The 27,869-nt window shown below is 43.5% G+C and overlaps 2 protein-coding genes and 1 long non-coding RNA gene across 10 annotated transcripts in view; 2 read left to right on the top strand and 1 right to left on the bottom strand.

Annotated features, from left to right (window-relative positions):
• Positions 1-2,339: 2,339 nt before the first annotated feature.
• tcea2 (transcription elongation factor A (SII), 2) lies at positions 2,340-22,797 on the top strand. Of its 3 annotated transcripts, none has more exons than XM_085261214.1 (10): positions 2,340-2,505; positions 4,028-4,090; positions 4,325-4,430; positions 4,596-4,677; positions 4,780-4,928; positions 5,132-5,189; positions 5,415-5,568; positions 10,173-10,319; positions 10,391-10,462; positions 22,146-22,797. In XM_085261214.1, the coding sequence occupies exons 1-10, from the start codon at positions 2,437-2,439 to the stop codon at positions 22,284-22,286; spliced, it is 1,041 nt and encodes a 346-aa protein (XP_085117340.1). In that variant the 5' UTR covers positions 2,340-2,436; the 3' UTR covers positions 22,287-22,797. The 3 variants fall into 3 exon arrangements, with proteins under 3 accessions (XP_085117340.1, XP_085117339.1, XP_085117341.1); XM_085261213.1 differs by having other exon boundaries at positions 4,777-4,928; XM_085261215.1 differs by lacking the exon at positions 22,146-22,797 and adding an exon at positions 11,279-11,573 and having other exon boundaries at positions 4,777-4,928.
• Positions 5,598-9,824, top strand: LOC146551390 (uncharacterized). The gene is made up of 2 exons (XR_014890293.1): positions 5,598-5,953; positions 6,103-9,824. It is a non-coding gene; the product is annotated as an uncharacterized LOC146551390 (long non-coding RNA).
• LOC146551388 (regulator of G protein signaling 17-like) overlaps positions 15,645-27,869 on the bottom strand; it is a 45,230-nt gene continuing 33,005 nt past the window's right edge. For 3 of the 6 annotated variants that reach the window (XM_085261216.1, XM_085261221.1, XM_085261222.1), the window contains 4 exons: positions 23,594-23,766; positions 23,377-23,472; positions 22,717-22,951; positions 15,645-17,877 (listed from right to left, as the gene is read on the bottom strand). In XM_085261216.1, the coding sequence (XP_085117342.1) occupies positions 17,683-17,877; positions 22,717-22,951; positions 23,377-23,472; positions 23,594-23,766 (699 nt within the window). In that variant the 3' untranslated portion in view covers positions 15,645-17,682. Of the gene's footprint in view, positions 17,878-22,716; positions 22,952-23,376; positions 23,473-23,570; positions 23,767-27,869 lie in introns of all 6 variants that reach the window. The other 3 variants (XM_085261217.1, XM_085261218.1, XM_085261219.1) reach the window with 2 other exon arrangements.

Genomic DNA, 27,869 nt, shown 5'->3' with positions numbered 1-27,869 from the left:
GTGGTTGCTGCTGCACGCAATGTTGATGGTGAACAGATCAAAACACTGACAGAATCCATGGATGGCAGGCTTTTGAGTGTCCTTGCAAAGAAAGGTGGCTATATTGGTCGCTGATTTGTTTTTGTTTTGTTTTTGAATGTCAGAAATGTATATTTGTGAATGTGGAGATGTTATATTGGTTTCACTGGTAAAAATAAATAATTGAAAATGGTATATATTTGTTTTTTGTTAAGTTGCCTAATAATTATGCACAGTAATAGTCACCTGCACACACAGATATCCCCCTAAAATAGCTCAAACTAAAAACTACTTCCAAAAACATTCAGCTTTGATATTAATGAGTTTTTGGGGTTCATTGAGAACATGGTTGTTGTTCAATAATAAAATTATTCCTCAGAAATACAACTTGCCTAATAATTCTGCACTCCCTGTAAACATCAAAGTGCTTTCAGAAGAGGATCCATATTGTGTTTGGAACATTAAGTCAGGAAAGCACAAATAAACAAAGAGAGTGTAGTTGAGGTGTTTGCTGACATGGAAAAAGCCTTCGACACGATGTGGAGAGAAGGCCTCAAAGGCCTCAAAGTCAGGAAACCGGGTATCAGTGGATGTTCAGATGATAAAGGATTTATTAAGGGGAAGACAAATACAAGTGAGAATTGGGAAGATTCACAGAGGTTTCCCGTAGAAAACAGTACACATCAAGGGAGCAGAGTGAGGCCTTTGTTATTTCCTTTAATGATAAATCATGTGTTTAATGACATACAGGGTGGGATGGGGGTTTCACTTTGATGGAGCGATGGGGAAGAGAGGGAAAACATTTTTATTCTTTACAATAAAAATGTTTATTGTAAAGAAACTACAGGGGGCAACTGGAAAAGTTGAAGAGTGGTCGTATAAACAGGGTTTTAAATTTTCGGTTTATAAGACCAAGGCAATGATTTTACGAGAAAAAGAGTTGGAGAGGAAGTCAAGCTTAAGTTATACGGTCAGGAGTTAGAAAGAGAGAGTAAATTTAAGTTTCTTGGATTGTGGTTGGATGAAAGGGTAACACGGGCTGAACACATTCAGGGAATAATGGATAATAAATATAATGAGCGGTTTACTTGGGATGGGCTGGGGAGCAGATAGGAAGTCTTTGAGGGCCATATACCCTGGGTTAGTCAAATCAGTGTTAGATTATGTGTAGCATATAATTCAGTGGCAGACACAAACCTTTCAAAGTTAGACCATATTCAGTATCAGGCACTGAGACTCTGCACAGGTGTGTTTAAAACAAGCCCAACAGCAGCTTTACAGATGGAGATGGGTGAGATGCCACTAGGAATGAGAAGAGAGCAGTTAACACTTAATGGCAAATCTGGACGGCCATGGACAGGATCACCCAACAGAAGAGGTACTAAAACCTTGCAGGAAACAAAGAGCTTCGGATGGACTGTGACTAGGAGAGCATCAGTTCAACATCAGTCAAAGAGTGCCGTTATCAGCAATACCTCCATGGATACTACCTGATGCCACAGGAAGTATCCATTATTGGAAAAGAAGAACAGGGACAGGGTAGTTAATTTAAACGCACATACAGGACAGGCTTATATCGACAAGTATTATAATTATGTACAAATACATACAAATGCATCAAAGAACACAGCCGGTCAAACCGGTGTAGCATTGGTTGTTCCGGAGTTTAAAGTCAAAATAGGGAAAGGATCAGTGACGGACTGTCAGTATACAGAAATGCTCGCAATACGGTTAGCTGTTCACTGGGTAGAAGACATGAGGCCGTTTAAAGCAGTAATTTGTTACGACTCTGGCTCGTCATTGGTCAGTTTACAGAGTAGCCGCTCAGAAAGCAGAGCAGATGTCCTAACAGAGGTTCAGCAACACTTCACAGAATATACACACATGTGTTTATGGATTCCAGCTCACTGTGGAGTCAGAGCAGATGAAATGGCAGACAGAGCTGCAAAGGAAGCCACAAAGCATGGGGTAGTGAACCTGGGTATTAGCCTCTGTCAGACAGAGATAACGAGTATGGTAAGGCAAGAAATGAAGGAAACCTCAGTGATATGTAAATGAAACTGGATCTTATTGATTTACTGCAAAAGGACCCATGAAGTGAAAGTTATCAGGCCTTATTCCAGTTTGTAAAAGAGGGTAAATCGCTCGGGAGAATTTGTTTGTTTGGGGTTTTTTTGAGCGACGGTCCAGTTCACACTCCACACCAGTTGGAGGCGGTAATGCGCCGTTTTGTTTTTTGCCAACCAAAGTAAGAAAAAGAAGAAGAACGTTAACCTGGAGAGACAAGAAGACTCCATCTCCCACAATGCCTCGCACACAACGACCGGCCGTGAGAGGAGAGAAGAGGACGGAGAAGAGTTTGCGCTCCATCCATGGAGCTTTCCTCTGCAGGGCAGTGACGCAGAGGCAGCCGCAGACATGGTGAAGGATCAGGAAGTGGAGCGCATCGCCAGAAAGTTGGATAAAATGGTGCAGAAGAAGAGCACGGTGAGTGAAAGCGGCCGACAGGTGATGGTGAGCGAGGAAGGTAACACTTTGAAATCATGACACAGTTCAGATTTCAAACGGACACACCTGGAATCAGCTCAGAGCTCATCACCTGCAGTCAGGTGATTAGTGATGTCATTACATGGCACAAAATATTCAAACTGTAGTTTCCTGAACTCCAAATGTGACCAACGTGTGCAGCATGATGCAGACAGACCTCTGAGGCTGGACTGACGGAGAGGCTGTAGGCTTGATACTGTTTCTGTGCTGTGATGAGCTCTGAAACCTGACTGAAACTCTTCAAATAAACCATTCCTCTGCAGATGATCTGTTAGCTGTTTGACAACTACTCTTTCAAGGATGTTTGATATGAAAGGAAGGTTGGAGATTGGCCTATAATTAGCTAAGACTGCTGGGTCTAGAGATGCTTTTTGAGTAAAGGTTTAACTACAGCCAGCTTGAAGGCTGGTGGTACATAGCTGATTATTAGAGATAGGTTGATCATATTTAAGATCGAAGCATTAATTAATGGCAGGACTTCTTTGAGCAGTCTTGTCCTGCTTTCTGCTGTTACTCTCTTTTGCTTAACTTGCGCTCTTTGACTGTACTGAACTTTCTTCTGTTTGTCTGTCGTCTTGTCATGCAGCTCCTTGAGTTCTTGGTGAAACTTTGTTTGTTATCAAAGAGGTAAAAGATAAAAGAAATATTAGCTGTGTTTTTATTCCACCTGAATGTAAAGGTGTGCTGACCAAAGAAAAATAGTATTGCACAAAGGCAAGGCGAGTTTATTTGTATAGCACAATTCAACAACAAGGTGATTCAAAGCGCTTTACAGAGACATTAGAAACACAAACAATAAAAAGCATGATTTAAAATTGATTAAAACATGCAAACAAACAAACTAATAAACAAACAAACAAAACAGTATATAAAATCAGAACAGATAAAATCAGAACAGTAGATAAAATCAGTAGTTAAATGTAAGTTTTGAAATTTAAGCTTAAAGTGTGGATTTGGTGCTTTATTCAAATGCAGCTGAGAACAGGTGAGTCTTCAACCTGGATTTAAATAAACTGAGTGTTTCAGCTGATCTGAGGCTTTCTGGGAGTTTGTTCCAGATATAAGGAGCATAAAAGCTGAATGCAGCTTCACCGTGTCTGGTTCTGACTCTGGGAACTGATAAAAGACCAGATCCAGATGACCTGAGGGATCTGGAAGGTTCATACTGGGTCAGGAGGTCATTGATGTATTTTGGTCCTAAACCATTCAGAGCTTTATAGGCCAGCATCAGGACTTTAAAGTCTATCCTCTGACGGACAGGCAGCCAGTGTAAAGACCTCGGAGCTGGACTGGTGTGGTCCACTTTTTTTGGTCTTAGTGAGGACTCGAGATTCAAATGTGAAGCTTTACTGAAAAACTTTAATAGTTTTTTAACATTCAGACAGAAACCTTCTTACAGTTTTTCACAACACGTTTATTTAGTAAACGACTAGGTACAATAAAATGGTGGTTCTGTTTACAGGACAATGCTCTGGACCTGCTGAGAGAACTGAAGAACATCAACATGTCTCTGGAGACACTGCAGGTGAGCAACTCCACAAACAATATGGTGATACGAAAAAGCCTGAAATTCACTTGCGTGTCTGATTTAACTGAACTGAAGGTAACACAGGACTCGGTGTTTATGACTTTCAGTGTGCAGTAACACACCGGTGAGATTAAAGTCCACGAGGTTTATGAATACACTAGACCAAATCCATTTATCATTGCTGTGAATGTTTTCATTTAAAGCGCTGCAGAAACGTGTGTGTGTGTGTAGTCTACCAGAGTGGGTATGTCGGTGAACGCTGTGAGGAAACAAAGTTCAGACGAAGAAGTTCAGACTTTAGCCAAAACTCTCATCAAGTCCTGGAAGAAACTGCTGGGTGGGTAAAGAAAAACCGAAACGTGACATATAATGTGTCTCCAGGTGACTGTTGTCAGTTCGCATGATTTAAGTTGCATCATCAAGTGTTAGAAACCGTAATCCCGAGTGTACAAACAGGAAGTAGAATTATGGCTGCAGTCATTTGTTAGTTTTTATCTGACAGAGGGTTCAGAGGAGAAGAAAAAGGACGGCTCTCCGGTGAGGTCTTCATCCACCTCCAAGGATTATGGCAGCAGTGAAAAAGGGTCTGTTGCACACTGGCGGCGGCGTCAGCTTGTTTACATGTTTGCGATCAGGAGAAAGTTTCAGTCAAATAAGAACTCTTCCTCTCTCCTCCTCCTCAGCAGTAAATCTTCTGAGGGGCCCCCGTCCACCCCCACTTCCCCAACTACCACCACCCTCTCTCAGGTCACCTCCTTCCCCCCTGCCCCCGTAACCATGGGCTGCGTGAGAAGCAAGAGTCGAGAGCTGCTGGTAGCGGCGCTACAGACGGACGGTGAGAAGATAATGAAGTCTGGATCTTTTCAGACTCTGAACCCTGCCTTGATCAGATTAATCTGATCGTATCACTGTCTAAATGAGGAATCTGTGTTTCAGTAATCTCCTGTTTACACAAAGACCTGGAATCTGTCAGAGTTGATAGTCAGGTGTTTGTGGTGCTGTTTACAAGGATGAAGCTAACCAATGTTTGTGTTTTAGATGACCACAAGGCCATCAGAGTGGACTGCGAGCACCTGGCGGCTCAAATCGAAGAACATATCCTTTCGTGTTGCTATTGCTGAAACCTGACCACTGAACAGTGTCGGCGGGAGCATCCTCACAGGAAGGATCTCACTTTACTGGAGCAGATTTCATTCATGATTACATAAAAGCTTCAGTATTAATGAACACCAGCAGCACTACAATAAATGTTCTGCACGTTTTTCCAGTTCCAACACATTTCGCACACACTCTTGATCCTTGACGGCTCGCCATGTGCACAGATCTTCCAGGAGTTTAAGTCGACAGACATGAAATATAAAACCCGTCTACGAAGTCGAATCTCCAACCTGAAAGACCAGAAGAACCCAGAACTGCGCCGCAACGTACTGTGTGGAAACATCTCGCCACATCGCATCGCCTGTATGACTGCTGAGGTCAGTGCGTCTTCCTCTTTAAATAGGGGTCAGGGGCGGAGTTTCACGATACAGTGCAGTGTAACTGTATAACCCTTTATTACTTCTACAGTTACATCCATATATATTTGGACACTGACACAAGGTTTTTTTTGTTTTTTTTTTTTAACCTGTTTTTTAGTTGTATAAAGGACATAATGTGCAGACTCTCAGCTTTCATTCGAGGGTATCCACATTGAAACTGGATGAAGGATTTAAGAGTTTCAGCTCTTTAACATGTGCCACCCTCTATTTAAAGGGACCAAAAGTAATCGGACAATCGTCTGAAAGGCCGATGGATGGTGTGGGCCAGGGGTCGGCAACCTGCGGCTCTTTAGTCCTTGTACTGCGACTCCGCGTGGTTTGGGTAAAATAAATTAGAAGTATTTAGCTGAAGTGTGTTTTACTTGTATTTAGTTCTTTTTTTTAACTTGTAGTTCTAAATTGGAAGATTATTGTGATTTTGAAATATAAAAATAAAATTATATTTTATTATTTTTCATCGCTCAAAATAAGCGTCACACTCGCGGAAGCCGGTGTACCCGCAGAAACGTCGTGCATCGAGACTTTCAACCCCAGGTAGGCCAGTTATGGATCTTCGGATCCACATTATGTCAGCAGCTGTTCTCCACCGTGAACTATATTAAAAACAAACACCGCTCATGCCTCACAGATGACAGCTTACAGTCCTGCGTAAAGATGGAAGCCACGATTTGCAGACGCTGTGTGCAGAGGTTCAGGAGCAGAAGTCCCATTGTAAACATATCACGGCAGATCCGACAATGTTTGCATGAACACGCTTTTCAGCATCTCTTTATTGACCACTTTTCACACACGGTTGCTGTACGCATACAGTCGGTGTTAAAGCTCACAGCCCAACACATACCAACACAGCAGCACAGATAGATGGTAGATGGCCTGTATTTATATAGCGCTTTACTAGTCCCTAACATTATGCACTCCACACTGTATATAAATGCCACTTGTTTTGCACATATTCAACTCTGTATATTTTATATATTTTATTATTATTATTATTATTATTTTATTTTATTTTTTTACTATTTAATTTGTAAAAATGTGTACACACACACACACACACACACGTAGGAAAATATTTAGTATACACATCCAGAAATGCATACACTATTATATATTGTACATATATTTATTAGTTTCAGGTTGGCCACTCTTGTATTTTGCTCGTTTGTGTTGTTGTGTTTGCACATCTCTGTTGCTTGTGGGGCTCGCACACAAGAATTTCACTCGCATGTGCTGTGCCAGTGTGCCTGCACATGTGATGTGACAATAAAAAGTGATTTGATTTGATAAGGACCCCAAAGCGCTTTACACATCCAGTCATCCACACATTCACACACTGGTGATGGCAGTTACATTGTAGCCACAGCCACCCTGGGGCGCACTGACAGAGGCGAGGCTGCCGGACACTGGCGCCACCGGGCCCTCTGACCACCACCAGTAGGCAACGGCTGAAGTGTCTCGCCCAAGGACACAACGACCGAGACTGTCCAAGCCGGGGCTCGAACCGGCAACCTTCCGATTACAAGGCGAACTCCCATCGCTTGAGCCAGATAGCACAGAGGTTAAGGCGGCGAGGCGTGATTGCGGGTGACTCTCAGGTGCGTCCGCCTCCTCTGCAGCGGCACTGCAGACCACGCCCTGCCACACCCATTAACCTGGTAAAATACATATGTAGGCAGAATTTTGCAAATATCTATTTTTCATTTTTTTTTAGCAGCATAGTGCTTTTTTCCAAAGTCAGGTCAAGGCTCCAAAAGCCCAAAGGCGATATGAGGGTGGCGGCTCACAGTTTTTGTTTGCTGGATCACTTTAGTTCAGCTGGGTGTTTCCTTTTGTTATATTTCTTTAAGAGTTCAAAATGTGTTAATTACATAATGTAATTTTCTCCATACCACTTCATGGATTCATAAGCAACACACCTTAGTTGAAGCATAAAGGTAAAAAAAAAAAACCAATATATGCAGTGTTATTTTCATTTTAGATGTCAAAAAGTATTTGCGGCTCCCAGTGTTTTCTTTTGCGTGGAAACTGGGTCCAAATGGCTCTTTGGGTGTTAAAGGTTACTGACCCCTGGTGTGGGCAATTCCTTCGTCATGTCATCATCAGTGAAGAATAAAGATTTGACTTGATGTTTGGTTCTTGCATTTGGAAGATTTTGCTGTGAACAGACATCATGCAGTCAATGCAGCTCTGAAACAAACAAAGACAAACCGTCTGAGAAATTGCTGCAATATTAGGAGTGACAAAATCATCCTGAGAAAGAAAGCGAGCACTGGTGAACTCAGCAAGGCAAAAAGACCTGGACGTCCATGGAAGACAACGGTGGTGGATGCTCGCAGAATCACGGTGCAGAGAAACCTCTTCACAACGTCAGCCAAGGGAACAACACTCTCCAGGAGGAAGGCGTGTCGATACCCAAGTGCAGCATAAAGAGCAGACTGTATGACAGAAAGCACAGAGGGTTCACTGCAGGGTGCAACCATTCATAAGCCCCGAGAATAGAAAGGCTCGATCGGCTACAAACGTCTAAAAACGCCGGCACAGCTCTGGGAAAACATTCTTTGGACAGATGAGGCCAAGATCAAGAGAAAAGTATGGAGAAGGCGTGGAACAGCTCGTGATCCAAAGCATACAGCATCATCTGTAACACACGGTGGAGGTAGTGTGATGGTTTGGACGTGCATGGCTGCCAGTGGCACTGGGATACGAGTAGGGATGGGTATCGAAACCCGGTTCTTGTTGAGAACCGGTTCCCACTGTTTCAATTCCTTGGAATAGTTTGCCATTTTTGCAAACGATTCCCTTATCGATTCCAGTCGCCCCGAATGACGTCACCACGTTGTGGAGCGTCATTTACCTGGCAGGAAACACGGCGGCTCAAACGCTCAAAAGTTTGGTTATACTTTACGAGAACGGATGACGACAGGGCAACTTGCAATACTTGCAAAGTAAATATTTCATTTAAGGGAGGAAACACTACGAATATGCAAAAGCATTTGCTCACAAACACGCGATGACCTTAAATGAATGTCGTGTTTTTAATTCTGGACTCGTGAATCTCAACCCAGCAGCAGCGGTAACGTTTGCACATCCTCTCCCGTTAATGCGGCAGGTAAATAATCAACTAACAGTGCATATTATGTTAGCGCGATCTGCCTTATTACAAACCTGCCATTACTGTGCATTTAGTGACCATGATGAGAGACAGAGTCTGGCTCAGATGCTGGCAGTTCTCGCTGCAGTCTACCGGTAGCGTCTCCTTTCAGGCAGGATAGACGAATGTCACCGAGCAGTGACTCAGTTTGTGGTCAAAGGCTTGCACCCGTTTGCCACAGCAGATGATTTTCAGTAAGTGAATGTGTGTAATTGTAGGCAGGGACATTACTGGATATTCTTGTGTAATTGCTACAGAATAATTTATGTTATACTTTGTTATTGCTACAGAAGAATATTTATTTTATTATTTCACATTTACAATTTTTTTCCTGGGGACCCTGTGACACCCCCATTGAAGAGCCGCAGGCTGGATCTCTTAAGATCTCACTGTTGGGTTTGTAAGGCCATGTTACTCCTAAATTTCTATCTTGTTCAAAGAGAAGATATAAAACAAAGTTCTAAGCTAGTCGACCTTAGTGTCCTCCTTTTTAAAAAGAATCGATAAAGAATCGAATCGTTAAACAGAATCGAAAATGGAATCGGAATCGTGAAAATCTTATCAATACCCATCCCTAGACATGAGTGTTTATGATGATGTGACCGAAGCAGCAGAACGAACTCCTGAGGTGTTCAGAGACAGACTGTCTACGTGCAGTCAGAGTCAGTGTGTTTCATAATACAGATGACCCGAAACACACAGCCAGGAGTTTATTGGAAAATTCTTCAAGGGCCAAGTCAGTCAGCTGATCTTAGCCCAACTGAGCGTTTCACTGGTTGGAGTCAGACAGAAAGGCCCACAAACAGGAAGTGAAAGTTGCTGCAGTAAAGGCCTGCAGAGCGTTAAAAAGCAGCATCTGGTGATGTCCAAGACTTCAGGCAGAGGGTCTTCAACCAAGTATAAGAAATGAACATTTTATTATATGTAATTGGTCCGATTACTTTTCTGTTTTGTGTTTGATTGCATTAAAATGCTTTAGTTCCTCACATTTATGCAATCTTTTTGTTCAAACCATTGAATTAAACTGAAAGTCTGCACTTCACCTGCATCTCAGTTGTTTCATTTTAAATTGATTGTGGTGATTTACAGTGCCTAAATTAGAAAAAAGTTGTCTCTGGCAAAATATTTATAGGCCTAATATTGTTTTATTCTGAAAGTCTAAATGGGAAGTAATTTGTTTTAGTTTCACGTTAGTGAGATGAGGTCAAGAGCCCACTGAGCTTATAGAGTGAAACGGTAAGAATCCCCATTTGTGCAGCGGTGGTTTGTATGAATGTAAACTGGATAACTACAAAAAGGAGTGGAGTCAGTGGGTCGAATGAAGGTGTGTGTGTGTGTGTGTGTGTGTGTGTGTGTGTGTGTGTGTGTGTGTGTGTGTGTGCACGCGCAGGAAATGGCGAGTGCAGAGCTGAAGCAGATGAGAGAGGCTCTGACAAAAGAGTCGATCAGACAGCATCAGCTTTCCAAGGTCGGAGGAACTGAGACGGACATGTTTATCTGCAGCAAGTGTCATGGAAAGAGCTGCACGTACACACAGGTATGAGCACATCTTCAGGCTGATGGTCGCTGTTCTCTGACCAGTTTTCACCACCTCATTCTCGTGTTCAGGTGCAGACCCGCAGCGCTGATGAGCCCATGACCACTTTTGTTTTGTGTAACGACTGCGGCAACCGATGGAAGGTAAGGCCCCTGACTCTGAGAAATACACAGGACATGTGGACTGGCGTTGACACTGATCAGTGTTACAGACGGCGCTGTCTTGGAAATATTTAGGGCCATATAAAAGTTTCTCTTCTGCAAATATTTGATAAATAGCTAATCGACCTACCCTCTTTCTCATCACCCTTCTTAGAGGTCTACACAGCAGTCACACCCACCCTCCTTCCTTCAGTACATCCATGAATCCTCTCTGAAGTCTTCCTCTTTTGTGGAGCTTTTGTTCACTTGTCTTGTGCACTGTCTGTTGCTTTGAATGTTTGAGCTCAGGTTTGCAGCTTCTGCCTCCAGATGGTGGCAGCAGAGGCTGAATTACAGCTTCCCCCTCTTCCTCTCAGCTCTATCTGCATGCTAACCTTCTTTACCTGACCTTCTGATCTTACCATACCCTCTCACCCCGACCTAGCTGATTTAGCTGCTGACTCAGGTCAAAGTGAAGCAACTAAATGGAGAAGCAGGTGATTTATGAGAAGAGCAAAGCTTCAGTTCAATTCATTTTCATTTATAAAATGCCAAATCACAACAGCAGCTGCCTCAAGCTGCTCAAAGCGAAAAGATTTGAGTTACCAGATCTGCATTTGTTTGTTAGCTCTGTGGTGTGTTTTTCCACTGCAGGTGTGCACTTTGATCTTTTTCCACTGAGCTTCTGCCTCTGATTTCTGAGGTGCTGAGATTCATAGTGTCTGTTTAGGGCCAGGTGACAGTCGGATCTGTTTCTGACTGTTTCAGGTTTCTCTGCATTGGGTCTGATTGAGGTGTCTCTTTGTATTTGTCTTTCAGTTCTGTTGAAGAAAACTCGGCCGTTTATTCTTCTGTCAAGAAGCAAATTGAAGTTATTGAAGTTTATTTTATTTTTTATTTTTTTGGTGTAATTTCTTTTTATATATCAAACTAAATGCTGCAATGTATTTGGAGAGACAAAAGCCAGCTGATGTTGTCCATTGGTTGAATTGGTTTTGTATTGATGACTGAGACTTCCTTTCTGAAGACGCTTGAGCCAGATTCAAATCACAGCTCATAGTGTGTCTTTCTTTGCCATGATGTGCTGAACATATTAAATCTGCTCTTGGATGAAGACCATCGAATCGCTGTTTTTATTGTTTTGGCTTCAGAAATCACCATCATCAATAAAAAGGGAAACCATCCCTGCCCCCTGGTGAACCTTGAAGTTTACTCACAAAGAAATCGGCAGTCTTTCTTTTAGAATTTCATTTGAATGGAGAGACGCAGAATATCAACCAAAAATCTAGAGAAACACATTAGACAAAACTGATGTCATGTTATTGGCTGAAATGAGTATTTGAGCCTTTACAACCCAGCTAGAATTCCGGTTCCCACCGTAGACCTGCCCATGGCTGGAATGAAGTAAAAGACGACCACCATGAACTTGGTGAGGCATTGAGTTTGAGTATTCAGAAATTGGACTGAAATGTTCAAGCAGGCCCATCTGACGTTTGCAGTGAACATCTAAATGATTCAGGAAAGCCGGGTGAGCAAGTGCTGTGGTCAGATGAAACCAAAATGGAACTGAGTTCTACCCGCCGTATGACCCAAAGAACAGCATCCCCACCGTTGGGCATGGAAGTGGAAACTTGCTTGAAGTCGTTTTTCTGAGTGTACAGGCCCTGTGTCTTCAAAGTACAGGGCCATGTACCATTAAAATCTTGGACCAGAACCTCGTCCCCTCAGCCTGAATGCTGAAGATTGGTTGTGGGTGGGTTTTCCAGGAAGACCTTAAACATAGCACTAAGAGAACAAAGGACCGGCTAAAGACGAAGATCCAGAATGAGGTATTATGCACCGTCCTCACCAGTCTCCTGTCCTCAGGTCGATGAAAAGTCTGTGGTGAGAGTTGAAGCTTCGAGTTAATGCAGAATAGTTTGTCTCCTTTGAAATGAACCAGAAACCATTTCTTTCTTTGTGGGAAAACTTTCATCACATAATGATTTCTTTCACTGTAATTTCCCCAAAGACTTGTTAGACTGAGTCAGTGGTGGTACGATGTCATCGGCACTTGGGTTTGATTATAATAAATGATGTTGTGTTTTCAGTCATTCTGTAGGTTGGACTGGCTTCCAATCTGAAAAATGTTGATTAATACGAACTGAGAAGAATTCGGCTGGTTTACATGCCACCTGTAGGAAAAAAAAAAAATCTTGATGGTTGTTTAGCTGAGTGTGACTTTTAGCTCATCGAGACGAATGAACGATGACCTCGTGCAGCGTTGAGGTACCAGCATTGTCTCTCCACTCCTTCACAGTTCATCTTCACTGTCGGTCAGTGAAAATGAGATTAATTTACCCTCAGACTATTTGCAGAGTTACTCTAATCCTCTATTTAATGGATTATAATTCCCATTGTTAGTTTGTGCAAAACAGCCAACGAGTGACAACAAACCTTCTTCCTCTACTTGACTGGTTACAGTACCAGTGAACCCTGATGATTGCTAATCCTGGTTATATCACCCCTGAAGGTGTTCAACGCCTCAAATTCAACACAAATGTTCACACAGACTCGGGAAAGGTTTTTCCTCCAAGACTCAACAAATATTTTTCAGGCTATAACCGAAAGGAGCTTCATGCCCCAAAATGTCAAGGACAAGTCTAAACGGACGAGGCTGGTTGGCTGATAGGCAGATTAAACAGATCTGTGATGGTGGCAGTCGGATGCATATCTAACCTGGCCTGGACAGACCAACATGCTCTTACTTTTGAGAAGTTAAACAGTATTCGTCTGAATAAATGTGGACGTTAACACTGTACCACGAAGCATCCAGCAAAAGACAGACTACTTAAACAAAGAGCAGAGGCCTCGTGCTGTTTTTCTAAATGCTGCTGGTGTTTGGAAGTGTGTTGACGGGTAGGATGAAGAGTGGTGGGGAAACAGAGCTGAGAAGGATTCTGTTGTGTTTGTTGTGGAAACACCGGTGAGCTCTTCCCATACATGAGCATGAAGAGAGACAGAGAAAACAGATATAACATATGTACAAATGAATCTTTTCACAAGTCTATTTTTGTCAAGAGAACATAATTGGTGCTCAGTGGAAACCGTCTGAGATTATAGATTTCAGGGAGCTGGTTCATTATTTTCTGTGTTCGTGGAAACTTTATTGAGTTGTACTCTTGGCTCCTGTTGTGCTCTAAGAACTGTTTATTAGAAAGTGTCTGACCTTAACCCAGCAGCAGAGAAGTTGTGTCCTGGACTCCAAAGAATTCCCCTCGTTCTGGACACGACACTGAGGATCAGGATTTTGTCACAGTCATTCAAACCAGGCAGCAGCAGATTAGTGACTGACCTCGAGCTGTGGACGGACACGTTTGTGTCATTTTAAGCTTCTTCCTGTCCTACAATGGTGTTTGTCTCCATCCTTCACCCAGCGTGATCGTTACTGGGAACAGTTTAACCCTTACCCTCCTGCTTCCTGTGCTGATGATTTTATATTAGCTCTGTAGCTAACCGTGAACTAAAGTTCTATATATCCTGACTTCCTGGACTAAAATCTGAAACTCCAGTCAGCGATAACGGGTATCGTGATTACCAGCCTTCTCTGTTAAGCCGGGCTCTTTGCTTCAGGCTCACATAAAAAAGGTATTTGACACGTCACGTCAGTCTTGTTTCTTATCAAATGATCCCTGTGAGCACCCCCTGCTCAGATGCTTTATCAGATGAGGATAAATAAAAATACAACACCTCTGAAAAAGACAAAATCTAAAAGTAAAATATTTATTTTTTAACAGATTTTTATTTTTTAATTTATTGTCTATTAATTGTAGTTGTTGTAAAATGTATTTATTTTGATTGTAAGCCCAACAAGGGACAATTGTTGAAAATTAGCAATAGCTATAAACTTATGTGCGTTACATCAGTTTCATGTTTTGTACTTGGACTATGTTAAACTGCACTGTCCCTTTTTAGATAAATAAATTAAAATAATCTGACAGCAGCAGAAACTGGTTCATCTAAAGATTTGAATTATTTTGTGTCTGAACGCGCTCAGTGCTGTTTGTTTTTAAGCTGTGAGACTTTAGACTGTATCCATGGAAACATCAAAGCTTCCTGTCACACAGCCTGATTTGTCACAGATCAAAGCGAAGTCTGTGACTTTACCACAAAGTCAGATATACGTGTTGGTGATCTGTGGCGAGCGTAGACCCTCAAGTTCATCATCACATCAGCTGGACCGACTTCACCAACCCTGCAAACACCGTTAGGTTTTCCTCTTCATCGAGGCCGAAGGTTAGAAAGAAATCCTACCATCAGAACACGGGAAACCAGCGAGCTAGCACCCTGACATGGTTAATGAAATCTGTGTGTGCAAGCCACTGCAACCCCCTCTGGCCTCTGCTCCGTAGCTGCTGGGTGACCTCTCGTTTGGGGCTCTACTCAGCTCTTCCCAGGAGGGTGGCACGGTTCCCCCCCCTTTAGTGGTCCTCCTCGGGTCCTCGTACTCTGGGGCCTCTGGATGTCTGGGGCCTGGATCTCCTCCATACCTGCTTCATACCCTGGTGGACGGGGCTGTGGCTCCCCACACTCCCTAGCAGATCGTTACATGGAGAAACCTTCGGAATACAAGCATGCTGATGCACACAGGTGTACACACAGGTGTTCACAGACGCGGACTACAGCTTTCTTGGCTGCTGCCTCAAAGCACATTGTGCGCTGTCTATCTTGCGTGCTGCACAATATCGTTTATTATTTAGTATCTACTGATATCTACTGCTAGCTAGTTTATTGTGATGGTGCTGTTTTTTTTATGTTGCTCTTTGTTGTTTGCTTTCTTGTTTTTTTTTCTCCATACAGGTGACCCAGGTGTTTTGTTTGTTTTTCTTTCTTTCTTCCCCCTTTCTCACAGTCTCTTCTCTCCTCTATTTTTCTTTCTCTCCCTCTCTTTCTTTCATTCTTTCTCCCTGTCCTATCCCGCAGTCATGTCTGTCCCGACTTTAAAAAATGAAAATAAAATAAATTCATAATTATAAAGGTCAATCAAATGGACCAATATGGCAAGGCCATGATGATCCACTTGGTAAAATAAATTCGCTTGGCATCTTTCTTGGCCTTAAGACAACAATTCTGATGGCTAAAGATCCAAACGGGACACACAAAAAAAAGAGTGTGTCGGTGCTGGTCAGTTATCATAATAACAGCGTTTTAGCCTGGGAGATTTTATTGATTCAGTCCTTGGTGTTAACACAGGTGTGAACACTGTCTGACCTCTCAGGTCATTTCTGTCACAAAACAAGCAGCCTCTCGTTGGATCTTCAGTTTTCTCTTTATATTTGTACAATTAAAATCACAGTTTTAACAAAATAGAAAATAAATAACATCAACAATACGAAGAGAAATGCATCGTGTGACTGGTCTGCTGAAGAGGGAGGCATCTCCTGTTTGGAACCTGTGGCCTCCGCCTCCATCTACCAGCGTTCCCATGAAGCAGTGCAGGAAGCGTCCGACTCACAACATGGGCTGCTTTTTTGCACCTGGGATTTCCTCCCGCCCCCCTTCCTGAATGGACCAACCACAGATGAGCCCGGTGGCCTCCTGCAGCTAATCAGGAGCCACAGACAGTGATGAGGTCAAAAGTGAGAGGTCGCAGAGGTCAGCAGCAGCAGCGCCCAGGTAGGCAGCCCCGGTGTGTGTCTGTGTGTGTGTGTGATACTATACTTACAGGGCCTGTTATAAATTTGTAAGAAAACAGATGTGGCGACCATAAACATTCACGTAATGGCAGCGTACGTCTGACTTAAAGAAGATAAAATTCCAACTTCACCTGCGCGTTATTCTTGGTCGTAAACAGTGAAGCGTTCTCCACCCGCACAAACAAAACCTCCTCTGTGTCACTTTTAACAGGTCCTTCTTCTTATGGTCTCTGCGACACGAGGCAGACACAATGTTCATTTATTACAACACAAACGTCCGCCTGCAGCTTTGCACTCTTTACATTTCATCTCTCAGTGATAGTAGTTTTTGGTTGCAGACTAGTTATGAACAATAATCATTATTACTGATTATCCATTCATTTTAAAGACACAGCGGTCACAGCAGCTTCGTTTACTCCGAAACTCAAATCTGTGTCTTTCTGACCATTAATGGAAGGAAAGTATTGATTATTGAACGGTCCGTGTAAGTAAAGTAGCACTGATTCTGTGTGTGTTTTCTAAACTCCAGTGTTTTTATTGCTCTGTGTGTGTGTGTGTCGGGTGTAATCAGTCTCATTGGGTCATCCTCTTCTGGAAAAACCAGGACGAGGAGAGACCACGGCAAACAAAAGTAGGTGAAATGTTCCACGTTCAGTTCTGTGATATAAAATATTCACGTAGTCGTTTGTTAATCAGTAGTTGGAGGAAGCGGCGCCCCCCTGTGGTCAGGAGTAAAGTCATCGATCCAGCGAACTACCAAAGATGAAGCGTCTCAGGAAGCGTCATGTTTCCAGTTCAAAAACAGAGAAAGGGAACGACGCAGCATTCATCTTTTTCTTTGAACCGCATCATTCCTGAAGTGCGAGGTGGAGTCAGCTGGCTCTGTGAAAGGAGATGCTAAGGAGCAAGGCTGGTAAAAATCCACAAAGAGCTGATGGCACATGTGAATATTTTTCCCACTGAAAAAACAATCACCCCAGTAAAACTTCAGTGTCATTCGCTGGTGCCCTCAGGAGCAGGTGGGAAACATGAACCAAAGCAGAGGTGAACCGTGAGGAGGAGGAAGGCAGGGATGGATCAGGGATCAGCTTAGTCTGATTTCAGTGACGTAAAACTCATAAATCACCTAAAATCAATAAGTTCACTGCTATTAAAATTCATCTGTTTGAGCTGAAACTGTTGGCCAGGAGTTTGTCTTAATATTTAACTGCTAGTTTTTAATCACTGCACTGCACTAACCCTGCACATAACAAGGTCTAACTGACGTCAAAGGCCTGATTAAGATTTCAAATTCGAGAAAAATATATATATTTTTATAAACATTGTAAATCTGTTTCCAGGGTTTTTTTTCTTGTTTTCAAAATGATTATCTCCATATTAAGAGAAGGTGACTACAAAAGAAGAAAGAAGTGAGCAGGAGTGTGACTAAAAGGAAGAAAACATGAAGTGGAGAGACGATGAAGATGAGTACGTGGGAAGAGCTGAGGATGGAGTGATGACTGCTTGAAAGATTTGGATGGAGGCAGAGCGCAGGTTGGATGAAGATGTTTAGGAGTAGGACTCGGAGGGCGTACGGGAGCCGCCATGAACCAGCGCCTTGTAGATGTTGGAGGCAAGGAATCGTGGGTAGGAGTCCCTGTGCATCAGCGTGTAGATCTGCAGCTGGGCGTCTTCAAAGGTGTGTGGTGTCGGATCCTGCATCTTCCTGTTGATCACCTCTCGAACCCGAGCATCCAGACTCACCTGGAGGGAAAAACACACTTTGATGCAACAAAGCAGTTCAGGTTTCACTACATAAAGAAACAGTGTGACTAATGAGCCAGCCAACCTGGAGCTGGAGACGTGACTGATAGGAGCTCACGAGAGACTCTTAACCAGGCACACTGCATTGAACAGCTGCTGCTAAACCCAACTCAGGCTACTGTGTCGTCTCCACATGTCTTTAACATGGAAATAACATTTCACTAACTGAGCCCACGTCCTCATTTTAGGTTTGACAGCATTTTAGTAGGTAAAAGTGATGCTTTGGCATGAATTGAGCTGCGGTTTGGGGAAGGCCTCGAAGGAGACTGGCGATGGCTCCCGGGCCTGGCAGATCCCAATGCACTAAATAGAAGTGAAGAAGTTGAAGAATGGAGAAGAAAGAGAGAGGGAGGGTGAGGCACGTAAACGAGAATGATCGGCTTGCAGAACTGGGGGAACCTCTGTAGATGACAGCCGGAAGGAGCGTTTGGAGGCGTGGTCCTGCTCCTGAAATCCCGATACATAATCTCCAATAAAAATGTTGGATGTCTTGATGCTCAGTCATCCAGGTAAGTAAATCCCAAAAGGCTGATTCTGTTCATCTGGACGTTTTCGGTGGGAGAAACGTTTCATCACTCAAGGAACCGACCTCACAGCCCATTGTTCATTCAGTGGGCTGGATTCAGTCATTGTGCAAATGTGCTCTTTATAAGGTTGAAACCTGCAGTCAGCTGAGACTGAAGGAGTCACTTAGACGATCGTGAAACGTTTCTCCCACTGAAAACGTCCAGATGAACAGAATCAGCCTTTTGGGAAAAATGTTGGATGTTGTCTTCAGGAGCTGCGTACCCAAAAGTATAGTGAGAGTGACCTGTGAGAGTCTGTCACAGGCAGAAGACTTTCTACAGAACTGCAGGCGAGGATCTGAATGGATCACGATCCAGAGTTGTGCCTGTGGAGTGGTCGGTGGGTGTTGTGGTGGTGATCCCTGAAGCAGACAGGCCTAAGAAGAGGCCTATGGAGCTTGGTTTACTTGTGGACTCTGGAGGCTGCAGAGCGGTAACAATGGGCAGAACGCATCTCTGGTCATGGTTGAATGAACCAAACCTCTGCTGTGAGAGTTAGGGGAAGCCTTGAGCAAGACTTTTGTTCAGTCTTAAAGAAATTCTGGCAAATGATCAGGCAACTCTGGGGGGAAGCAGATTTATGGTTGAGCAGTGTTTGCTGCCTATAGGCTGCAGACTACCCATCTGCCTGCAGAGAGCTCTGCTGCCAGAGGGAGGCAGTGTACAGAGTCTGTGGTTCAACCATCTGAGAGCCACTCTTGCTCATGTTGTTGTTGATCTTACATACAAAAAGTAGAAATTGAGTATTGACTCCTGTTCCCGGTGAACTCTGCTATCGCTCCCTTCTCTATTCCAGCCCACTTATCAACCAATCAACAATGCAGATACTTACATAATCTACACCCAGAGGCGCTCAGTCAGGATCGAGAAGAGTGCACGGAAATAAAAAAACAAACACGTCGCCCCCTCTGTCCCTTCAAAGGTATCGAGTATCGTCCCTTTGTATGGAGCTATCTGTTCTCTGAGTGTATAACTACAGTCAGAGCCTCGTCTTTGCCTGCAGAAAGTCAGTTCTTTGTCTTCGTTTATTCCCTTTGTCAACAATTCTGTTTATTATTTTTATGGATGATGGTGGAGAGCCCACAGAGACCAGTTACTGGCCCAAATGGACGAGTTTAACCCTGTAAACCAGGACCTGTCGCTGGCACCAGACAGGTGTTTTCAAATGGTTTTAAAAATCATATTACTCCAGTTCTGACCTCCTTACGCTGGCTTCCATTTGAATTTGGGATCTATTTTAAATCCTTTTACTGGTTTTTAAATCCTTAAATGGTATATTTGCCTTATACGGTTCACTCCGGTCAGCTGAGCAGCTGAAACTTAGAGGAGACCCTGAAGCTCTTCCTCTAGTAGGCGGTCGACTTCAGACGTGGTTTTTAAAAACTCATTTTTATACACTGGCCTTTGACTCAGTGGGTAACTGACACTGTTATTCTATTGTTAGTTATTTATTGTACTTTTTGTTCTTCTGCTGTACAGCACTTGGGCCAGCTATGTGTTCTAAGTGCTACATAAAGGAATTATGGTACGGGAACTGTAACTCCCATAACTGCTTACCAATTTGTTCAATTAAAAGAATCGCAAGTTTCTGACAGCCGCGAGTACAACAATGGACTGCACCAAAATGCTTATGGGTGCATTCCCACCTACATGATACAGGAAGTGAATTTTGTTATTGAAAAATCTGCTAACTTTACACGGGTCTCGCTCTGGGCCCGGGATTCTCTGGGATCTGTGTTTTGGGCCAATCACGGGCCTTTACCTGGCTGAGCAGGTGTCTAGTATAACCAGCTTCCCCTGGCTGAGTGATGTTTGAGGCTGGTGAAGAGGACTGGCTATTTAGATTTGTGTCGTTTGCAGCTTTAACACAATCGCTGTGTGTGCACGTCTGCTCGTTGCATTAAAGACTAACAGGCTATGTTGGGACCAACGCAGGAGCATTAGGACCGTTACACTCCTCGTCCCCTTCATAGACCACGGTACTACTTCTGTTTACATTATACATGCTTCCCTTAGGCAGCATCATTAGAAGACATAGCATACATTTACATTGCTATGCAGATGACACCCAGCTCTATCTGTCCATGAAGCCAGATAACACACACCAATGAGTTAAACTGCAGGAATGTCTTAAAGACATAAAGACCTGGATGGCCGCTAACTTTCTGCTTCTTAATTCAGATCAAACTGAGATTATTGTACTCGGCCCTGAAAAGCTTAGAAATATGGTATCTAAGCAGATTCTTACTCTGGATGGCATTACCTTGGCCTCCAGTAACACTGTGAGGAACCTTGGAGTCATTTTTGACCAGGACATGTCCTTCAACTCACATATTAAACAAATATGTAAGACTGCGTTCTTCCATTTGTGCAACATCTCTAAAGTTAGAAATATCCTGTCTCAGAGTGACGCTGAAAAACTAGTTCATGCATTTATTACTTCCAGGCTGGACGACTGTAATTCATTATTATCAGGAAGTCCTAAAAACTCCCTGAAAAGCCTTCAGCTAATCCAAAATGCTGCAGCAAGAGTCCTGACAGGGACTAGAAAGAGAGCATATTTCTCCTGTTTTGGCTTCCCTTCATTGGCTTCATGTTAAATCCAGAATTGAATTCAAAATCCTGCTCCTCACATACAAGGTCTTAAATAATCAGGCCCCATCTTATCTTAATGACCTTGTAGTACCATATCACCCTATTAGAGCACTTCGCTCTCGCTCTGCAGGCCTACTTGTTGTTCCTAGAGTATTTAAAAGTAGAATGGGAGGCAGAGCCTTCAGTTTTCAGGCCCCTCTTCTGTGGAACCAGCTTCCAGTTTGGATTCAGGAGACAGACACTATCTCTACTTTCAAGATTAGGCTTAAAACTTTCCTTTTTGCTAAAGCATATAGTTAGGGCTGGACCAGGTGACCCTGAATCCTCCCTTAGTTATGCTGCAATAGACGTAGGCTGCCGGGGGATTCCCATGATGCATTGAGTTTTTCCTTTCCAGTCACCTTTCTCACTCACTATGTATTAACAGACCTCTCTGCATTGAATCATATCTGTTATTAACCTCTGTCTCTCTTCCACAGCATGTCTTTTATCCTGTCTTCCTTCTCTCACCCCAACCGGTCGCAGCAGATGGCCCCGCCCCTCCCTGAGCCTGGCTCTGCCGGAGGTTTCTTCCTGTTAAAAGGGAGTTTTTCCTTCCCACTGTTGCCAAAGTGCTTGCTCATAGGGGGTCATATGATTGTTGGATTTTTCTCTGTATCTATGAAGCACCTTGAGGCGACTTATGTTGTGATTTGGTGCTATATAAATAAAATTGAATTGAATTGAATTGGATGGATGAGCACCAGGGTACATCCATGCAGCCCCAGCAGGTCCCCGAGGCCATCTGCTGGCTGTGCAGCAAACAAGATCTAAAGGAGTCGGAGCTTTTCCATCAGTGGCCAAACTGTGGCGCTGTCTCCCCCTGAGTCTGACATCTCATTGGGTTCCTTCTCAAAGCAGCTAAAAACCTTTTAAACCTGCTTTTGGGAACTTTTCTGTTTTTCTCTCTGATGCTATCTGGAAAGATTCTATGGAAATACAGTTTGACTCATTTTGAACTGTCAGAAGCAAAAATGATAACTGAAGACACATTTCTGCTCCCCACAGCTTACATCCACTGGTGTGGCTCGACCGACAGATCAGCTGACTCAGAACCCACGGAGCAGACGCTCCTCCACAGCCAGAGGTTGGAGAGAAGTCTCCAGAAGCATGGCCTCAGCTTTGGTGGTGCTGTCCAGCGTGCTGTAACTTGTCATTTCAACTGCTGAAATCAATTAAATATTTTCTTTACCTCCTTAAAGAAAGAAAACCCGAACACTGAGAGTGCCAGTGCTGAAAATCCAAGACGTACGGCTGTAAGGTGCACCTGTAAACACCTGGATTTTAGAAGCTAATGTGGGAGAAATACGCACTCTTTCTGTAGCGTTTGGGATTAAATGAAGAATTTTTTTCCAAAAAAGTCTGGAGTTGGTTTCTTCGAGGATAGCAATGAGAATGCGTAAACAGGAAGTAAATCCTGGTGTCAGAACCTGTATCCAGTGTTTTTGTAACAGAGCGATCACAGCTCTGGCTTAGACACACCTTACATCTTACAGCTCTGTGCACCTGTTGTATAGTTCACACACTGGTCCTCTAAACAGTGAGCACTGGTATAACCCCAGCTGAAAAACAGTCATACCTCTTTTGGTGACAGAATAGAAATGTAGTCTTCATAGATGGAACGAGCTTTCTCCTCAATGGCGCTCTTGTTCATCTCCTGTTTGAGGTCCTCGCAGGCGAGCCAAAACAACATGTTCTCCTCGCTGTACTCTGTCCGCAGGAACTCCCGGAAAACATTTCGACCTGCCGGATTCCTCATCAGCTTGTCGAAGGACTGAGACCACAGCCGGATCTCTTCTAACGATGGTTTGGTGCTGAGGAAGAAGCGGGGAAAGCTTTGTTCATCTTCATCTGTTCATTTGTGTATGTTCCTGGTCTGCAGTTAGCTGATATAAAATTGAACGTACGAATATTTGGATATTTCTGACTTAATTGCAGTTGTGAGGCTAAACACTGAGAGTCTGTAAAGATCCTAGAGCCGTTAATGCAGGATAAACTGATGTAGGCACAGTCAGACCACATCTGTGTTTGAACACGTTTCCTTTGCAGGTAAATAAAACTCACACTCAGGCTCAGCTTATTCCCAAACTGCGTACTACTCCCATCAACATGTTTCACGGCTCGCTGAGCTCAGCTGAGGTCATACTGCCCCCTGGTGGCATTTTTCTGCAGTGCGGAAAAAGTTGTGTTTTTCATGTTTTTGAGGTCGAGCAGAGAACGATCGACTGCAGTGACTCACCAAGCTTCACAGTTTGGAATGGTTTCCATCTTTGTGTCCGGTATCTTCTTCCTCCTCCTCCACCTCTGCCTCTCCTCTTCATTCCTGACAGTGAGACTGACATGATAAAACAGCCTTCAGACAGGAAACGCGCACACACACAAACTCGCACAAACAGCACAGCCACACACGATGAGGTTAAGGGCAGCACTGACCAGGTAAGGCAGGTGTGTCTCACCATGAACAGCTGCAGCAGCAGCACCAGCAGAAGCAGCAGGCGTTGGGCCGCTGGGAATTTTGGGTAGTGGCCGTGCCCCGCCCCCCTCCCGTCCCGGTCAGTGCAGAGGTCTCGCTGCGACCTCCGCCCATGGTGAGCTCCGCCCCTCGCTCGGCCGGAATCGGACCTGTGTACTGTACAGATACATACTCAGGGTGATCAGTGTTGGGAAGGTTACTTTTAAAATGTATTCCATTACAGATTACATGCCCCAAAATGTATTTTGTAACGTATTCCGTTATGCGACTCAATGAGAGTAACTATTCTGAATACTTTGGATTACTTAATATATTATCATGCTTTTTCCAACTACATGAATGTATTGCTGGGTGATTTATTACTGAAGGTTACTCGCCATACCAATACCAACTAGATGTAAAAATCTTAATATAAATGAGTAACAGTAGGTGGACATTAGGTAAGGCTACACTTTTTGCAGCGATCTCGTGTAGAAAACTATTTGGCGCGTATATAAAACAGGTCCGCGGCTCCGAACCGTAGTAAAGGGACCTCTGGCTAATACGTCAGGTTCGTGTCGGGCTCCTAGCTGAAAAATAGCTTTACTTTGTTGTCTGGGTCAACTTTGCTAGCGAGAGACAGAGAGAGGCGTTGAAAGGCTGCTCCAACGGAGCTTATTGTTTCAGAGGAAAACACGAACACAGCGTACAGTTGAGTCTTAACAGCTTACTTACAGCTGGGCTCATCAGGCTCTCTTCTGTGTCCTTGGGCAAGACACTTCACCTGTTGCCTACTGGTGGTGGTCAGAGGGCCCGGTGGCGCCAGTGTCCGGCAGCCTCGCCTCTGTCAGTGCGCCCCAGGGTGGCTGTGGTTACAATGTAGCTTGCCATCACCAGTGTGTGAATGTGTGTGTGAATGGGTGGATGACTGGATATGTAAAGCGCTTTGGGGTCCTTAGGGACTAGTAAGGCGCTATATAAATACAGGCCATTTACCATTTTACCATTTTCTTGGCTGCAGTGGTTATTATTATATTTACATGCTTCCAGCTCCCGTTTCTGCTCCGTGACAGCTCGTACGTTTCCTTTTTTTCCCTCCTCGCTCACAGACACATAATGGGTATGGCAGTCCATTCTCCCTGCAGCACGGACTACACTGCCCATCAGGCTGCATGCTTTAGGGCAATGCCTGTAACTAGGGCTGCCACAAACGATTATTTTGATAGTTGACTAATCAGATCATGCATCCATTGAACGTAAAACGTACAGCTTATTGCACCAGCAGCAGCTGCTCTTATATAACTATCATTAGCTTACAGCTTTCAGTGTTTCAGGTATGTGCTAACTAAAAATAAAGACAAGATGATAGTTTATTAAATTTAAATGAAATTTGCAGATTGTTTCGGTGGAGTTTAATAAACTCACCGGAGTAAATTCTTGAGCATCTCACACTTCTGATGATCAGTTGTCTGCTTGACGTTTATTCAGCTGTGTAAAAACTATAACTTTAATCTCAGCCAAACCGATTTACTCAGAAACAAATAAAACGTCGGAGCGCTTTTGAAAATATGCGGTGTCTTGATAAACTGAGCAGATATTTGAGGTTTCCACAGCTACATTCTCGCCTGAAAATATGTTAAAAGTTTATTTTGTGACCCAGAAAGAATAATAAGAGTAATATTAAAACTAACTAGCTGCCGCCATTGTTGACAACTGAGCTGGGCTGCGCTATGAATTCTGGGACACAGTCTTCTTCTTCGGGGTTTAACGGCAGCTGGCATCCTTGTACATGCAGTGCTGGCATCTTCTGTTTCAGTCCGTTATTACACTCTTAAATCCTACTACTTATTCCTGCGTCTTTTGGGATCTTGCAAAGCTTCAAATGACGCGTCGACTATTAAATTAGTCGTCGACGATTTTGATAGTCGACGTAATCGTGGCAGCCCTACATGTAACACTCTGCCTATTGCCTTCATATTAAACATTTTTAAAAATATTTCTTCATGTCATTATGAGACGCGAGATTGAGACACAGACATTTGAGCCTCTTAATGTGTGTTTTCCTTGGGTTTCCACCAGCGTGTAAATACCAAAAACAGAGAGGGGACAGCCTAATATATGAAACCGCTGTGTAATCCCTTTATTTAAACAAAGTAACTGTAATTTGAATACCACCTTTTTTAAACGGTAACTGTTAGGGCTGTGCGATATGACCAAAATCTCATATCCCGATATAAGAATTCTATCATCCCGATAACGATATAAATCACATAAATGTAACATTTTCTGTAAATTCTGTGAATCTCGGGAAGCTCGTCTTGCGGGAAGTGTTTCTAGCTGCGCGTCATGTATCTGGAGTCGAGTGTTTTAACAGATGTATGAAATGATACATTTTTAGACATAAGTTATAAATGCAATCCATTATTATTATTATTATTATTACATTAATTTGTGCTTCACAACAAAACTATCCTTCATTACAAAGGCTGGAGTTTTACAGAAGAAGGAACATTCAACGTCTGCAGCCGCATGAAGACACTCGTAAACACTCGCAAACGTATTTCCAAGAGTTTCACTTTCAGGAGGATAATATTTCACTCAGTCGCCCAACTGTGAATTAAAAACTCTGTGACACACAATTTACTGCAAATTGAACAAAATCTAAGAGAAAAAAGTCATGGCTGTTGTGTTTGTGATAGTTGCTACCCGGACTGTTTATTATCAGAAGGAAAGCATGATCTGCACTTGGATGCTCAGTCTTTGGCCTTGTCCTGACACTCAGAGCTCACACTCAGTCAGTACAAGTTAGCCCCACCCACAGAAGCCATGAATGCATAAACGCATGTGGCACAATAACACAGTAATATTAGCAAGTACCCTATGCTAAAGGAAGTACTGAAGCTCCTTTCCTTAGTATTTGGATAACTGGAACACCAGATACTTCCTGTCACATGTCTCAGTTCGATACCTTCCTAAGCATATTGGTCTATTAGAACGCACTCGGTTTGGCCTACCTGCACAGGTACTATAGTGACTGAGACCACTTGAAAAAGCTGGGAAGAGACAGTTAACCGTTTGAGTTTAAAGCTGCTTCAGCTGATGATCTTGGGCTCAGTCAGGATGTGACGACTCAGAGAAATGACGCTGCTTCCTGCTCAGGTCACAGGACGAAACTTGAGCTTAAAATCTCCCTTCCCAATAACCTTTGTTTACAGTAATGACAGCGAGCTTGCACCTGTAAACAAACAGTGACACATTCTTTTCCATTTGCACCATATTGCGCCGATATTAACAATTGGTGTTCGCGCTCTCTGCGGTAGAGTATCACTTCCTGTTACTGCTCAAACACAGTGATGTTTTTGAGTAGCTTACCTGCTTAGCAATTTAATTAAAAACTTAGATACCTTCTTCTTTCATAGTATAATCTTCACATGCTTCATCCGAAGCACACTCTCTGTGCACTCACTCCCTAATTTATAGCCAAAGTATTCACTCACTGTGTCTTTACTGTTTCAATAGCTTAGCTTAGCTCGCAGCCGACTCGTTAGCACCACGGCTACTTCACCTGTCCCCCCTTCACTTTCCTGCTCATTGTGTCAGATGTTTGGTTACTCCTCAGCCTCCTTTAGCAGTAATGAAATCTGTAACAAATGTAGCATATTTGCAGCTCTGGAGGCCAGGATTACTGAATTGGAGACTCAGCTTCGCACCCTTCATTCACCCGTAGCTAGCCAGGCCCCTGTAGCTGGTGCAGCCGAAGATAGCGTAGGCCCCGCTAGCTGTTCCCCGGCAGATCCCAAGCAGCTGGGGAAAGAGGGCGGCTGGGTCACGGTGAGGAGGAAGCATAGTCCTAAACAGAAGCCCCAGGTACACCACCAACCCGTTCATGTGTCTAACCGTTTTTCCCCACTCGGCGACACACACGCCGGGGGTCAAACTCTGGTAATTGGTGATTCTGTTCTCAGACATGTGAAGCTAGAGACACCGGCAACCATAGTCAATTGTCTTCCAGGGGGCAGAGCAGACGACATTGAGGGAAATTTAAAACTGCTGGCTAAGGGTAAACGTAAATACAGTAAAATCATAATTCACGTTGGCAGTAATGACACCCGGTTACGCCAATCGGAGGTCACTAAAATCAATATTGAATCGGTGTGCAACTTTGCCAAAACAATGTCGGACTCTGTAGTTTTCTCTGGTCCCCTCCCCAATCAGATCAGGAGTGATATGTTTAGCCGCATGTTCTCCTTAAATTGCTGGCTGTCTGAGTGGTGTCCCAG

The sequence above is a fragment of the Mchenga conophoros genome, linkage group LG20, assembly GCF_057382185.1.
Source record: "Mchenga conophoros isolate Kocher_MC1m ecotype Shallow Benthic linkage group LG20, M_conophoros_male_GT1.1, whole genome shotgun sequence".
In the NCBI taxonomy this organism is placed as follows: Eukaryota; Metazoa; Chordata; class Actinopteri; order Cichliformes; family Cichlidae; genus Mchenga; species Mchenga conophoros.
Note: the sequence above shows the minus strand (reverse complement) of the source record. Positions and strands in the feature narration are given on the sequence as shown.

Bases quoted from the DNA above. Each gene is read 5' to 3' on its own strand.
- tcea2 (XM_085261213.1), top strand. From the start codon at position 2,437: ATGGTGAAGGATCAGGAAGTGGAGCGCATCGCCAGAAAGTTGGATAAA. The intron at 4,678-4,776 runs GTCTGTTGCACA...CCTCCTCCTCAG, and splicing joins TATGGCAGCAGTGAAAAAGG to CAGTAAATCTTCTGAGGGGC. The intron at 5,569-10,172 runs GTCAGTGCGTCT...GTGCACGCGCAG, and splicing joins TCGCCTGTATGACTGCTGAG to GAAATGGCGAGTGCAGAGCT.